This window comes from Fusarium keratoplasticum, chromosome 1 (genome assembly GCF_025433545.1).
Source record: "Fusarium keratoplasticum isolate Fu6.1 chromosome 1, whole genome shotgun sequence".
NCBI classification, from domain to species: Eukaryota; Fungi; Ascomycota; class Sordariomycetes; order Hypocreales; family Nectriaceae; genus Fusarium; species Fusarium keratoplasticum.
The window spans coordinates 5884820-5900678 of record NC_070529.1 but is presented as its reverse complement, the minus strand read 5'-3'; the positions used below and the strand labels follow the sequence as shown (position 1 = coordinate 5900678).

Genomic DNA, 15859 nt, shown 5'->3' with positions numbered 1-15859 from the left:
GTCCAGGGGGCGTCCCTCGGCACTAAGCCCCAGGGGGCCAGGGCCAACCTTAACGCGAGAGCCCTCCCCGCGCACTGCTCCAACTGGCTGCCCGACCCAGCCCATCTAACACTGGGCTTTCAACGTTGCCCCACGGCATCGAGAAGAATAAAAACGCCAGAGGTACAGGAGACATGTTTGTCATGTCATAAGTATGGGGATAAACGCAACATAATAGCAATATAATAACATATAGAAGACGTTTGGAGCATTACCTATTACCATAGTAACAGCTCTAATTTTTTATTAATTGTGGAAAAATTCTTGTCCGGCAAAACAGTAGCAGTTGAAAATAGTGAGAGGTACCTTATTTCTTCACCTGGCCACGCCAACGATCTGACGTTCGCTGCGCCTGTCAGCTGGGCCAAGTTCTCAGTCCCAGTACATCAACCGTACGCCGGAGAGGACCAGAACTGGCGGCCAGAGTTGTCGCCTTTTTCTGCCTTTTAGCGGGTCCCCATCCTTTTGCCTACGCAGCTGTGATGGTTGGAGATGGGCTCCGATATTGATATGGGCTGCCGATGCCCCCTTTCTCCTTGATCTCTGTTTCTTCACTCTTCTTCCCTCTTTTCAAGTCGCAGCGTTCAGTCCCTTCCTCATTCATTTGGCTGTTGCTGCAACCATCAAGAGGTTGTGATTCTCCAAACAACTGGATTGTTACAAAGATTCCCCAAATTACGTACCGTCGCATTTCTCCACGATGGGTATCTGCGCCGTTCAGAGCAAGCCACATGTGGCTACCCTCCCCAGACCCAGTCTTATCCGAATGAACCTCTCCAGTGTTATCGGCAAGAGCAATGATCACCAGCTGATCTCGCCTGTCGGCCTCGAACAGATCGAGTGGCGAGACGAGGTGGAAAAGAAGGATATTGCCCCGTCCAGCATCACTTTTGGAAATGCAGCGACCAAACCAACCAACAAGGCTTTCGTCCCAAGCTACACCGGGACCATTGTTCTTGACGAGAATGGTGAGTGGCTGCCGTCGCGCAGGGGCATTGTGGCAACTGAACCATCCATGCTAACAGCTACCGGGATACCTAGGCTACCAGCTTTGCTACAATGTCATTGCTTTCAGTTTTATCGCCGTCCAGCTGTTCGAATGCATGTCGACAGCCTATTCCGAGGCATTCGAACATCCCAAGCCCTCGGCCGATTCCCCTCGCCAAAACGGTGGCACCGATGTCGACGTCAACAGACAAGTCTCATCTTGTGCTGGGTACGACCCACATGTCTACGGCGGTCACAAGCGACAGAGCACTGGCGGCGGAGGTGGAGGATCCGAGCCCAAGAAGCATCGGTCGAATAACCAGGGCGATGGCAACTACAACAATGCCCCTCCCGGCGATAATGGAGCCAGCAGCGGCAGTGGCCACGGCGGTCACGGCAATAATGGTGGAGGTTCCAACCAAAATAACGACACCCAGAATTCCAATGTATCCACCGAAAAGAGATTCGCATGTCCTTTTCATAAGTTGGATCCTGTGCTCCACGCAGCCTGCGAACCCATCAAGCTGACCACTTGGGATCGCGTCCTCCAACATATCCTTCGAGCCCACGTTCTTCAGAAGCACTACTGCCCCAACTGTCGCACCCAGTTCAAGGGGAGCACGGCGGAAAGTGAGAAGAATAAGCACATCAGAAGTGGATGCCAGTTTGTCGGCATGATGGAAGCCGGATACATTTTTCTCCAAATCGACCCCGCGAATCTCTGTTTCGAGACCGACTATGAGAATCTCAAGGGGCTTCCACGCGGTTCTGACGAGGAGAAGTGGTTCAAGGCATGGGACAAGTTGTTCCCTGGGGTGCCACGTCCTGCATCCCCTCTCTTTGAGAGCATCGTCGATATCCTCCGCCGCAATGCGCGCCGTGCCCTTGCTGGGGTACCGGAGCCGCTCAGGAGCATGTTTAACAATGCTATCTTTGATCTCCCCACCGTGGCTTCGCGGCTTGCCTCGCGGGATCTGGCCCCGCCAAATTCCGCCCCGACTTCCACCCCAGCGGCCATGGCGACCCCGACCATGACCCCACAGGCTCCCGCCTTGTCCCCGGGCCAGATCGCCGCTCAGGCTCAGGCTCCGGCCCCGCCCTCGGCACCAACATCCAGGCGACCTCAAGTTCCGCCTGGCATGCGCGCCAACTCGGTTGCTGGCCAGGGAATCAATAACCCGACCATGCAGCGGCGCATGCAGGCCCAGGCTCGGATGAACCTGTCCAGCGTGCCATATGGCTTCAACCCGACTGCTGGAGGGGCGCTGCCGGCCCAGGCTCAGACGAATCCCCAAGTCCGACAGGGCCAGCCCTCCAGTGGCTGGCGGATGAATGCTCCAGCCAGGCCCCACCCGCCGGCTCAGGCTCGCATGAGTCCCTCCGCCGGGCACGGCCCACACGGGGCGACTGGCCGGTCGATTCCTGCCCTACCAGATCAGGTTCTACTCTACCCACAGAGTCCCGTTGGCCAGAGTTCTATCGACCAGAGTTCTATCGGCCAACAGAACCCTATCGCTCAGCAGAACCCTGTCGCTCAGCAGAACCCTGCCGCTCAGCAGAATTCCTTGGACGAGTTGAACAACCTCGACCCGCTTCTACAGGTATGGGACGGCTCGATGCAGGACATGTTAAACAATCCGGTTTGGGACTTGGGCAATGAAAACATCTTTGCTAATCCCGGGATGGGTCTTGACTCGGGCGTTGATAAGGATGAGGATGACGATGAGCTGAACCACCCCTCAGCCTTGGGTAACGGCTCTGGCTTCGGCTATCCGGACCCAGGATCGGGGTACATGGACTGACGCCGTCGCATTGACGAGGCATTTTTACCCTAGGCTGCGACTTGGAGGAGCAATACTTCGGATATTTCCTAGAGTATATTTGGAAGTTTGAACTTGTCTATTAGTTATGCTATTTACATCTTGTTGTTCTCTCTTTTGCCCACAACATGCTCGTGAAGCCATCCCGACCCAGGGTACAGAAAAGGTACTGGCCAAAACTACCTAGGACTTGGTCGCTGCATCCTTTGCCCAACACAACCACAATATGAGCCTCTCTCACGCGCTATTGTGTTCCTTCACCATCTTCCCTACGAGATTCCCCAATGTCAACTTGCACAACGCTGCTTGGGCCATCTCATCATCCTGCCCAGCCTTCTCTAGCATCCCTTGTTTCTTCAAGAAGTCGGAAACGACTGTCTGACCGTACTGCTCCCAGTAATCCCTGGCTATGGAAACTCCCAGTCCCAATCCTTTGCTCAGGTACGGTGAAGAAACCGGCTCTCGGTCAGGGAAAACGGTGGCATTGATCCGCTCCCAACGCCGTTTGTTGCTGAGCTGCGGCTTGTCGTCCCTTGCCAGTCTGGCTTTCTGGAAGTAATTGATGCCTTCAGGCAGCACCAATTCCCGTAGCTCGCAGCCTCTCTTGAGGATGTGGCTGTCGCATTGACTTGCGGAGTCGAACACCCGAGAGCATATAGGGCAGTAAGGAGGCCTCATGTGATGTCGCTGCACGTGTCTGATGACGTTTTCAGGAGTCACCAGATGGTGCTTTTTAAGGCACTGTTGGTGTTTTTGGGGATCTGATGCGTAAAAAGGGCAGGAGAAGTGAAAGGTTCCCCTTGGTGGCGAAACAACCACGAATTCATCGTCGCTGCTTTCTTGATGGCTTGAGGTTGTGGGCTCTGACTGCCAGTCTGATGGCCGTGAGCGTTTCCGAGGCGGCTCTTGTTTGTCTGATGGCGCAGTGTATTGCGCAATGTCTATAAACTCCCGGACTCTCTTGAAGGAGATATCCAAGAGTGGTTGCACTGCCTGTTGGAACCTGTGGTCTTCAGGTAATACCAGAATGTTGGCATCAGACTGGTCTCCACAGCACGACTCGACATCAGATTCATCACTGTCAGAGTCTTCGAATTCGTCTTCTGATGAAGCTGGAGTGATGTAGCTGTGTGCGCCAGAGATCTCTTGGCGTGAGCGAGATGGCAATTGACGATGGACAGGGGTCCCCGGCCTGCTCCGTTTGGTACCAGTCAAACCCGCCGCTGTGGACGAGCTATGTGATCCGGCCGAAACATTTCTGTATGGGAGGCTCTTTGTGGTATGTCTGGTTGGGGGTGTAGAGTGCCGTGAAGTTGGAGAGTGAGGAATGGCCATGGTGGAATCAATGCTTCTAAGGCACAAGAAAGTGAAATGAATTGAGTAGATCAACCATGAGAGGGAGGATGAAGAATGAAAACATCGCAAATGTAAAGGAAGAAAGACTCAGGTTTTATATAGATGCTCCAAAACTCCCTACCAACATTGAGATGAAGTTTGACCTTACCGCCTGGTCGCCTTGGCAGAGGACCACAAAGTCTCAGCCTCGGAACACAGTCGTGCTGTGGCTTCAGGCCCATGTCCGCCCTAAGGCCGGTGATTGGGCCGATCTCATGCACCCCCCACACTCGCCCTCACAGCTGTGTAGAGAATGCCCCTTGGATTGCTCTCGCTTCAACGAAAGACGACGTATGACGGGGCGAAATTCCCATGCATCGTTGGCTCAATTATGCGCCAACTGCCGCTCCTTTATTCTAATTGCTTGCTTACAGTACCTTGACCGAAGATCCAACGCGATTGAGTTGAACGCCTCTTAGGAGAGACTGACGTTGTTCGCCCTCCGCTAGCACCCATGCCCAGGCGGCCGCGCACCATTGAGAACCAATCCATTAAACTCGATTGAAAGCATCACCGTCACAGGCATGGACTATCTATGCTATGCGGTAGGCAGGAGGCAATTGGATTATCTACCCAGCTACACTGCTGCCTACTCAAGTAAAAAGTATATCGATATAACCGAAGAAGCCTCTTCGCACCGTCATCAGCCAAATGAGCATCCCACTTCCCGCCGCCAAGTCATCTGCATCAGGGGTTGCATCCTCTCTCACAGTACCCGTCCCTCAGCCTCACACTTGCGCCCTCGGCCCTAGGAATCAGTCTTCCTCCGCCTCCCATACACGCACATTCTTATCTTTAGAAGCTGACGCAAGGCGATACGCAGACGGTGAGAAAGCCACAGAAAAGACGGCATCTTCGTGGCCCCGAAGAACATGTATCTTCTGGCCAGTCCCTACATGCCATATCATGATGGTCTTGTCCGCAGACCCAGATGCCAAACGCTCACCGTCGTGGGTAAAGGCGACAGACCACACAAAGTCTGTGTGCCCGCGCAGGCAGAGATGTTTCTTGACCTGTTTGCCAGGTCTCGTGTCCCAGAGGATGACTGTCTTGTCGGATGAGCCGGATGCAAGGCGTGAGTTATTAGGGGAGAAAGCTACAGCGTGAACACAGCCGATGTGGTCGTCGAGAGTTTCGACAAGGTTTCCCTTCAGATCCCAGAGACGTATTGTCATGTCAAGAGACCCCGAGGCCAGGTATCGACCATCAGGTGATAGGGCCACGGATGCGATTGAAGAGTCATGGCCTGATAGCTCCAGACTCAGGTCACCACCCTCGAGATCCCACACCCGGACGAGATTGTCATGCGCACCCGATGCTAGGTAACGACCATCTATCGAGATGGCCACCGACGTGACATTCGCATGTGCCAGGAACGTCTTGGAGGGAGAAGTGGGCGAAGCCAGCTCCCACAACCGAATCGTTTGATCCAACGAGCCCGAAGCCAACGTGTTGTCCTTTGCAGATACTGCAACACTTCGAACAGTACCAAAGTGTAGTTTAATGGTCTTCTGGACACTCTTTGTTGACAAGTCCCAGATGCGAATACTCTTATCCTCAGACCCCGAAACGAGCTGATTCCCATCGGCAGAGAAGGCCACCGAGAAGACAGTATCCTCATGACCCGAAAGCACATTGCTCCAGAGTACGGGTTGGCGGGATCGAGTGCTGTTTGCCTTGACACGCGGAGTATTGACCGACGAAGGATTCCTCGATGGAGTATTTCCTGATGGAACATTTCTTGACGATGCATTTCTCGACGGCGCATTTCCTGAGTGGAAATTGCCTACTGCTTCATCCCATCCTAGTGAGGAAGAAACGTATCGCTTCTTCTCCCAAGGAGATGACTCAACCGGCGATGATGGTAGCTCTTGATAGGGCCGTGAAAAGGAATCCGGTCTTGCTTGGCTTTCTGTCTTCGATGTTGATGCTGGAGTCGTAGGTGTAGGTGCAGGCGCAGAACTGCCACCGGTTCCCTCTTGCTTAGTTTCTGTCGACTTCCAAGGCTCTGGTCTCGGTCCAAACATGGGATGACTGGTCCGCGACGAGGTTGGCGAGCGTGAAACCTCGGCATGACTCCTTCGGGTTGTAGCCCGGCGTGTTGTCCCAACGTCGTTGGTTGGCTCGTCGACTATGACCTGGCGAGTGCCAACAGTGTTGGACACGTTGGTGAAGTCAACTGACCCTGCCATGAGTCCATCTGAAATGACGTCGGCTTGAAGACGTGACATCCTGATGGTTCCCCGAGCTGTAGGTTGTGGTTGCGATGGCAACTCGGGAGCCACAGCAGGAGCCGCATTGGGCGGAGCATCAACTGGAACCACACTAGGTGGAGGATCAATGCGAACGACCTTCGGAGTCGTGGATACCGTCACTGCGACGGTCTCAGAAACCCTTTGCGTAGCCCTCCTCTCCAACATCTCCGTAGTCTGAGCGGCCACATCCGCCGCACTCACGGCCCGCGCCGGGCGCGGCGCCAGCTCGTTGTCGTCCCTATCGTGCTTGCTGCATAGAGATCCCATACCTTTTCATGGCCTTGCGGATGCAGCCCCAAGGACTTGCTGGCCTCAGTTAGTGAGTTGTCGATGCGAGCTGAGGTCCAGCGAGTCAGGCCACGGAGTTGGTCGCGAGACCTGACCGGGATACCATTATCCTGGGCGAGTAAAAATTGCCGCCTGGTTAATTGCACTTGTTTTAGAAATTGGGCTTAGCCACTTTCATCAGAGGGCCTTTTGTCTCAACACAGGTGTGTGAGCTGCAAGAATAACGCACAGCTGCGCTGCGAGATTCACGAAAATGCTTCGGGCCTGAAAGGACAAAGTGCTCTTCAATTATGTTCTATTTTTCAATTGTATTTCTAACTGCTTAATAGTCTTTTTCTTCATTTCGTCCACAGCTGTGGCAGCTGGAGGCGTCAGCTGCGCAGCTGTAATTTCCTCACGGACTTCTTCGATTGATGCCATGCTACATATCTGCATCAGACTTTGTGATCCTTTTATTCAGTACGAAATGCCTTGGTCTCTATAATACAGGTATTGTTTTACGTCCGATCCCAAATGCCTTTTATTAATTACATGTTGAAGTAAAGCGTCACTGGCCATTTACACCTTTTCCCACTTGAAGCACTTGAGCAACGACACCGTCTTCTGCCCAGCTTCTTTCCTTTCGCCGCCGTTCTCCTCGAAGCATGTCCATGTCCCGTCATCATTTCTCCTCCCTCTGTTAATCTGCCATCCGCGCAAGACCAACATGCACAAAGACGCAGCTACAAACATGAAGCCCGTAAACAGCTGCGCCCCAAGGTAACTTCCCGTACCTAAATAAATTTCCACCGCAATCGGTTCGCTGAATGTTGAAGGGATGACCATTGCTACCCAGAGGATGCTCAATCCAGATGCGAGGTTCTCGATGCCCATTACCTCGACGATGACGGGCGCTGCGTTGACCCAGAATATGCCAGCCGAAAGTCCTCCGACGAGAGCGAACGTGATGAGTACCCCAAACGTTTTGGCGTTTACCCAGATTGCGAGTGAGAAGACGCCCGTCATAAAAGTCATGAGGGTCGTCATATTGAGCCGACCGTATCGATCGCTGAGCCATCCAAGACAAGGCCGGCCGATGGCTTGGCCCAGCATGAAGAAGGCGGGAATCATGGAAGCCTTGGAAGAGTTGAGTCCAATCACGTTGGCGTAGTTTGCAAGCGTAAAGATGAGGACGAAGTATCCAAGCATGCTAAACGCACCGAAGCCCAAGATCCATAGATACTCCTTTCTCTTTAGGAGCGAGGTATCAAAGGCAAGTTGCCGCGCCCCCGTAGCACCGTATCGTGTCTTGATGAGGAGCGAACAGACGATATTTACCACTGCAGAGACAATGGCGAGGATTCGGTACGCCCATTCCAAACTCATGGTGCGGATCATTGCCCCGACGGCAAGCGAATACGTGAGACCTCCGAGTCCTGCGCCTGCGATGGCGATACCGTTTGCCAAGGCGCGTCGTTTCGTGAACCATTGAGAGATGATGCCATAAGAAGGTAGGAAAAGCAGTCCCATGCCAATGCCGAATAAAACGCCCTGTGATAGGAAGAGATGCCAGATTTTCGTCGAAAGACTTGCGCAGACGAGACTGAGAGCTTGGAGAATGGCACCTATGACCATGGTCGGTCTTGTCCCAATCTCCCGAACGATAATGGTGACAAGCGGCGAGATGAGCATCATGACACCAACGCTCAGGGAACCGACAGTTGCATACATGAGTGCCGTCGCGCCGGGGAAAGTGTCTTCTTTCAGGTAGTGAGCCAAAAACACCGAGTAGGCTGCGCTGATGCCCCAAGAGTGACCGTTGACGACGGCCACCGATGTCGTGACGACCCATCCATAACCTCCATCAGGTGCTTCGGTAGATGGCGATGCGTTTCGTTGAGATTCTGCCTCTGGAGCAGCCGAAGCCTCCTCTTGGTTCCCCATAACTGTTCGAGGAGGTCGATTTATAAGGAATCGGAATGCTGCTATGCTGTCGAGGCCTCCCTTGTTACGCGACCGTGATGCAAATCCAGATACTGACGCCGGGCCAAGTCATCTATAAGAGATATAACGGACCACCGGGTCAAGATCCCGAGAAGGTTACTTTGGAGATTAGCATTTGTCACCCATTGCCTGACCCAGTACCAACAAACAGGGTCTTTATTTCCCTGTGACGACGGTTATTCGGCTGGGGAGGGCGCACGAAAGGATTTTGCCAAGAGGGCTGTTCTAGTCTCCGATGTAGTCTCCGATCTCAGGCATGCAAGATCGGATCTTTTACGTGATGCTGGGGTCGGCTCTTTATGTCACTGACCCGTAACATCTTTCGGCTCACCAAACTTGGCCATATAATGTTGATATTCGATATCAATAACAAAACAAGGTTTACACGAGGTCACATTCCCTGTTTCTGAGAAATCATGGCCATTGTCCCTGGATTCTCCTTGTTCCGTTGCGGGAGGAGTTGTAAAGGTTCCAAGTTGAGTGGACCGATAGCCGTGTAACCTCGCGAGAACCGAACGTACAAGACCCGCCACATCGGCTGGGCCGACGCGGTAGAAAAGATCCAGACTAGATATTAGCCCTGGTCATATGGACAGATCTAGCCAAAGGGGTTCTTTAGATCCCGTTTCCATGACTCCGCACCACATGAGTCCAGTCACGACCCATGATGCCGTTGAAGGGGGAGCAACGAGTTGTTAATCACGTAAACGCACCGAGGAATTACTTGAAAAGAGTCTCGGTGCCATTATTCAGCCTTGAGTTTGTGACTGAAAATCATACGTCAAGTTAGTGATACCCCCTTGCTTGCCACCAATGCACCATTTCAAGTTTCCTTGTTGCTCTGTCCGTCTACGCCTGGAGACGAGATCTAAATCATAATGAACCATCTAGACTTTCTGGTCCAAGCTCCATTCGGGCTTTGCTACCACATGATATCGTGAATAAGAAGATAACCTGTTTACGGTTATGCTCAAAGGTGGTTCGATGTCTTTGTTATCTCTAAGCCAGTAGTCCTCAAGCCAACCATGTTTCCTTTACCCTGGTCCCTGATATCTTTTCTAATGTGCTGTGACAAAATATTCATATCATTCGCATTTCTAGAGTCTGTTCTCATGTTCACATCGGAGAACAGCTGCAGCAGAAGGGCTCATCACTTACAGAGCTGAATGTTCCGGGAAATCATTCAGGCCATTTAGCCACATCGTTCGCGGATCGGATTGGAAAACGACTTCGAAGGTCTTTCCAGGGTACGTAATGCTTGTTTTAACGAGTATCTACGAAATTGAAGAAATTATGGTTAGGTGGTAACCCATCAGAAATCTTTTGACGATGGATACACACCAATGCAACGGTCGTGAAATGGAGCGGAAAAAAGACACTGCCTGTGGAAAGCAGTCCAAGCACCATGATGCGACACGGTACGGCCTTGGCCATGATAGTTTTCCTCTCGAATCTTGGAGTGTTCTAACAAGAAGGTAATCCGGGTTGGTTGATGGTCATTCAATGAGTTATACTATGTTACCCGGTAGTGACGATAAGCTCTCTTCGGACCAGGAAATACAGATAGAAGCACTTGTAAAAAAACAGATCAGACGAGTAATAGAAGCAGTGGAACGGGAAGCAGAAGGTTTATCGACCTTATCTTCTTGGATATACGTGAGCCTCCTGGAGTGGGTGCAATCCGGTTCCAAGGTCGCTCGCTATGTGGTTGCGACCATACACCGCCTTCTCGATATCGTCAATCACCAGTTAAGATAATATTTCCATCATCAGGAGCATATGTGTCGTAGCAAGGGAATTGAACCCAAGCTGTTGCGTTTGACTCTTTATTCCAGGCGCCTCTAAAATCTTCCCAGATACGCAAAGGACCAGAAAACATGTACGTGGATTTTTTGAACACCCAGACCATTCCTGCAAGAAAAGACAACATGCTGCTCAAAGAAAGAACCCCAGCCCCCGACCAGATGCGCCAAGGCATTAATACACCTCCATTTCCTCGTCTTGGATCTCGTCCTGTCCGTCGTCGTCTTCGCCGTCGTCGGAGGATTCGTCGGGGACCTGGATCTTGACCCTGCGCGCCTCGCCACCAAAGACCTTGACCTCGTGCTTCTTGGCGACCAGCTCCTCCTCCTCCACCTCCATGCCGGCCTCGGCGTTGGCCTCCTTGAGCCTCTTGATCTCGCTGCCGCGGAGGCGGGGGAGCAGGTGCTCGTTCTCGGAGACGAGCTTGCGTGCCTGGGCGAGCTCGCGGGCGCGCTTGCCGGCCATGCGCTTCTTGTAGAAGACGCGCTCTCTGCGGGCGCGGATCTCGCTGATGCGCTTCATGGCGACGATGGTCTTCTCCACCAGGTCGCGGTTGTAGCGCTCGGGGACGTTGCGGCGGGCGCCGAAGAGGAGGGTGCTGTCGCAGACCATCTCCTTGCCGGCCTTGACGCGCGAGGCCTTTGTCCACCGGAGGGAGCGGGGGTTACGCTTCATCTTGAAGTTGCGGTGGCATTTTGATCGGCAGAATCGAAAGGATTTTCCTGTTGCGGCGGTGTGAGCGAGTCGACAGAGTTGAGAGAGCTGGAGAGGCACGTACCATCGTTTCTGACAAAGGTGATACCCTTGGAAGGGTATGATGGGCGACCACAGAAGAAACACGGGTCGACTCTAGAATCGAGAAGTCAGCATCACGGTTACTCCCACAGGAGCGCTTCAAAAGACGTACCTCATCTTGGCGACTTGGTGATGGTTTACTAACTATCGCGAAATTTTGCAGACCAAAAAATCTGGTCTGCAAGGTGGGGTGTCGGCGCCACTATTTTCCGCTCCGGATAACGATAAGATAACGCTGGTGCAGGGATTAACTTGTGTGGATTCATGCGTTTTGGCACTGCGGATCAAGCTCTCAAGGACATGATCCATCTCATTTCACCGCCAAGCGCATATGAGATGTCTCCATCTCGTACAGGATTTTCGTGGTTTCTCCTCGTTTCCAGCGATGACAATGATTCATTTAGATCTCTATGTGATCATCTCCAAAACTATCCTTGTCCAAACACGTCAGACATGGATGTTTCCACTTCCACCATCAGCGCTCCAAGGCTCTTAGGGAGCATTGACTCATGTCGGTCTGATCCGAGGACGCCTTATCCACTGTAGCGGCTGTGTAGTTTGTAAAGACTGTCCTACATTCGCGCTCAATGGATGCCGAAACGCTAGAGCGCAGAATATACGAGGTCGCCTTTGCGAGCTCAGCTGGGCTGACATGTACATTCAAGCAATAAAACATGACATTTTCGCAACGCTAAACCTCTAAGCGACACATCATGTCAATTCCTCTAGAAGATGTTAGCTCAAGCAAGCCAATACCTTAGAATCACTCGCCCACTTTCTCAAAATTTGTTCACACCAAGCTCAAAGACCCTCAGAAAGAAATCAGATTGTTTGAGCTACTCCCGGGCTCCTTCGAAGTTGATATCAAGCTACGATTCTTCCATACTGCTCTTCCTGCGCCGAAAAGTGAAAGGAAGAGACCAATCATGCACGATAAGCTGAAGAACACGCTTCCGCTGGGCTGGAAAATGTTTCAAACTTCAGCGGGGTGTTACATCTTTAGCTTCGCTGGGACCTACGGGCTCAAAACGGCGTGGACACATCCTGATCCGACCTATCAATACTTGGTAGAAGACACTCGGTCTGACAAAAACGACCGATGTTCTCTAAGTTTTGAGTCTATATCGTATGCCTGGGGATCGACACAGGATCCCTTGCAAGCACTTATTGAGTGTCCCTCCCAGCCTCAAGGTTTTGCATACCTCGACATCGATCAGGATCTGGCCAGCGCTCTGCGGCGTCTCGGACGCGAGAAAACAGTCAGGGCCCTCTGGGCAGATGCCATCTGCGTCGATAGATCTAACCCCGATGAAAAACAGGCTCATATCTTTAGACTAGCCGACATCTTTTCACGGGTTTCTCGAATTGTTGCCTGGCTTGGCCCTGCTTCCGAAGACAGCAGTGAAGCATTCGATACGCTCCAGCATCTCGGTGAGCAGGTAGTGTCAGTGGAGGACAACTGGGTCCCATCTCCGGATGCGACTGAGTCTGACTGGTATCGCCCTGACCACAAGATGCCATTCTCCAGTGAGACAATCTCCGCGATTGAAAAGTTGTTACTGCGGGACTGGTTCCGGCGCATGTGGGTTCTGCAAGACATCATCCTGGCAAGCTCGCGGAGTATAATTTAGTGCGGGCATAGTTAGATGCCATGGCACATTTTCAGCAACGCAGTACGCAGTCTCGATCTCTGGCTCAGCTAACCCATCAAGGGCCGGGCTTCAACTGTAAAGAACACATTGTCAACGCATCATAGCATCATATCCCAATGCTAACACAGTGATTGTGTATCTTTGTTTCCCGGATGGAAGTATACCATGTTCGAAAGGAGAATAGTAACATAGTGCATCGGGAATATGCGTTATAGGTCCGAACGCTGCTGACATATTCATCAACATTGAAGACAATAGTCTGCTACCACGGTTGTTGGACTGGGGTGTGTATGTGAATTTGTCGGGACCGAGTTTCAGACAGGTCCTTGTCATGGTGCGTATTTTTGATAATCCGGCGTGTGCTGGTTCTAGAATATCCTTCTAGCTTCTCTCGTATAAGGAACTCGTCGTGGGGGCCTGACGAAACCAAAAATATACACATCCAATCAGACCCATCAGAGAATTCGGGCTCGTGATTTAAATTAACCCTTGCGGACTGCCGTGATAAGCTTATCCATCGCTTGCATTGCCGCTGAAGTAGTGACAGTCACCGACATGATATCCCAAATCTAGGTGATATAATGCAGATCTTGGATGTGGCCTTCCTCATTCATCTAGTTGATCCGTGTGGTTTTGTATGCTTTTTGACAAGGCCACGGCCAAACTTCCGAACTTAGCGACGACCCGAGGATGAATACGACAGCACTCCGAGCGGGGCGGGGCGGGGAGGAACCTTTGAAGATCGGTCTCTATCTAGATCAGGGAGGTGATTTTACCGAGTGTAACACGATTAACTAGTGATATAGGCCAAGAGTTTAAGTAGATACCCGGCTGGCATAATTGGCTGAACCACGTTAGCTCAGGTCCTCCTTCGGAGGCAGCGTGAATGGCATCCATTTCCTGAATTGGAAAGTCGTTGATAAGAGTTGTTCACCTGCCTCATTGAAATCCTCGAGAGCTGGATAATAATAACACTCGAAAGGCTGGGACAGAAGACTTGGCGTCTATATTAGAAGACAACCCATCCTTCTGGAGCGATATCTTCATCCATCGCTTCATAGACCCTTCTCTTGCTTCCTCTCCTCAAACCCGCCACCATGAGGTTCTCTGCTGTTTCCGGCCTCGCACTGGCGACTGTTGCTGCCACTGGCGCCAGCGCCATGTCGGCCAAGATGGAAACCCTCAGGAGCGTCAAGCAAGATCAATGGGCGCAGATGCGTGACGAAGGTGCCTTTGACGAGGACCAGTACCGGGCCATGGCTGTGACCAAGTGCGTCAACGGAAAAGCTGGAGAGTATTCTTGCAACAACGTCGACATGATGGCCTTCTTGAGCCACCAGGACATGGGCAGCCGAACCCGCATGGGCAATGACATCTGGGGTATGTGTTAGGGTCAAGTCCATGAGAAACGAGTCATTGTGCTGACAAACACTTTAATAGGATGGACATCCGCGACTGGTAGGGAGTTTGCCATCGTCGGCCAGAGCGACGGCACAGCCTTTGCCGAGATCAAGTCGGACGGCAGCATCGTCTACCTCGGCCGTCTGCCAACCCAGACTGTCAACTCGGACTGGAGAGACATGAAGGTCATCGGCGACCACGTCTACATCGGCGCCGAGGCCAGCCGCCACGGCATTCAGGTCTTTGATCTGAAGAAGCTCCTCAGCATCAGCCCCAGCAGCCCCAAGACGTTCAGCATCGCCTCTGACTTGACCGCCTTCTTCAACGGAGTCGGCAACTCGCACAACATCGTGGCTAACCCGGACACCAACATGATCTACGCCGTGGGCACTGGCTCGGCTGCTAACTGCCGAGGTGGCCTCTACATGGTTGACGTGTCCAACCCGGCCAAGCCAGTCAATGTTGGATGCGAGTCCCGTGACGGCTACGTCCACGACGCACAGTGTGTCGTGTACGATGGTGTTGACACAGCCTTTAACGGCCACGAGATCTGCTTCAACTACAACGAGGACTCGCTCACCATCGTCGACGTGACAGACAAGGCCAAGCCTGTCCAACTGTCTCGCGTGGGCTACTCTTGGAGCGCCTATACCCACCAGGGCTGGCTCGCCACGAGCGACATGCGCTACCTCCTTCTCGACGACGAGCTCGATGAGATGGACGGCACGACGCCAGACTCAAAGACAAAGACATATGTCTGGGACGTCAAGGACCTCAGGGCCCCCAAGATGACGGGAGTGTACTCTGCTCCCGTCACCACCATCGACCACAATCAGTATGTGCTGGACGGCCTGTCCTATCAGTCCAACTACGCCTCGGGCCTGCGCATCCTCGACGTCAGCTCCATCGCCGAAGATCCCACCGGTTCCAAGTTCGAGCAGGTCGGTTTCTTTGACTGCGATCCTTTCGACGATAACACCTCCGGGTCAGTGACGTTCCGCGGTGCGTGGAGCGTCTACCCCTACTTCAAGTCGGGCTATATCGTCCTGAACAGCATTGAGCGCGGACTGTTTTCTCTTAAGTATACTGGACCCAAGCCTTAGTTAAGCCTTAGTTAGATTGTTATTAGCGCAAGAGTTGAATATAACAGAGGTCTATAACTAAGTTACTTGTATGTGATATGAGGTTATCAATTTCCAGTTGTTCGTCGCATACTCGCAGAGCATCAGAAATTTTCAAGCCGCCATCAAGCTCTAAAGCGGGAGCCCGAACCACCTCAGTGGCCTGAACAAGCTCAACACTAAGGGCAGGATTCCACGAGTGATAAGGGATTCATGCGAACCGAGGTGTCACGGCCATGACATACGCCAGGCGGGGAAACCCGGCAGAATCACCTGACTAAGCAAGGGACCGAAGGGACTAAACTTCGCTCTTATTAGTC

The 15859-nt window shown here is 52.4% G+C and overlaps 5 protein-coding genes across 5 annotated transcripts; 2 read left to right on the top strand and 3 right to left on the bottom strand.

Moving 5' to 3' along the window:
• Window positions 1-739: 739 nt before the first annotated feature.
• NCS57_00173400 (uncharacterized protein) lies at window positions 740-2828 on the top strand (the record flags this gene model as incomplete). The annotated part of the gene is made up of 2 exons (XM_053051788.1): window positions 740-1007; window positions 1081-2828. The coding sequence occupies 2 exons, from the start codon at window positions 740-742 to the stop codon at window positions 2826-2828; spliced, it is 2016 nt and encodes a 671-aa protein (XP_052920303.1).
• A 2168-nt stretch (window positions 2829-4996) lies between these two features.
• On the bottom strand, window positions 4997-6763 carry NCS57_00173300 (uncharacterized protein; the record flags this gene model as incomplete). Its single annotated transcript, XM_053051787.1, has 1 exon — window positions 4997-6763. The coding sequence occupies one exon, from the start codon at window positions 6761-6763 to the stop codon at window positions 4997-4999; it is 1767 nt and encodes a 588-aa protein (XP_052920302.1).
• Window positions 6764-7342: 579 nt separating this feature from the next.
• On the bottom strand, window positions 7343-8707 carry NCS57_00173200 (MFS domain-containing protein; the record flags this gene model as incomplete). Its single annotated transcript, XM_053051786.1, has 1 exon — window positions 7343-8707. The coding sequence occupies one exon, from the start codon at window positions 8705-8707 to the stop codon at window positions 7343-7345; it is 1365 nt and encodes a 454-aa protein (XP_052920301.1).
• Window positions 8708-10744: 2037 nt separating this feature from the next.
• On the bottom strand, window positions 10745-11500 carry NCS57_00173100 (Ribosome biogenesis protein RLP24; the record flags this gene model as incomplete). The annotated part of the gene is made up of 3 exons (XM_053051785.1): window positions 11478-11500; window positions 11349-11419; window positions 10745-11292 (listed from the first exon to the last, which is right to left on the bottom strand). The coding sequence occupies exons 1-3, from the start codon at window positions 11480-11482 to the stop codon at window positions 10745-10747; spliced, it is 624 nt and encodes a 207-aa protein (XP_052920300.1). The 5' UTR covers window positions 11483-11500.
• Window positions 11501-14114: 2614 nt separating this feature from the next.
• On the top strand, window positions 14115-15521 carry NCS57_00173000 (uncharacterized protein; the record flags this gene model as incomplete). Its single annotated transcript, XM_053051784.1, has 2 exons — window positions 14115-14397; window positions 14458-15521. The coding sequence occupies 2 exons, from the start codon at window positions 14115-14117 to the stop codon at window positions 15519-15521; spliced, it is 1347 nt and encodes a 448-aa protein (XP_052920299.1).
• Between the last annotated feature and the right edge of the window lie 338 nt (window positions 15522-15859).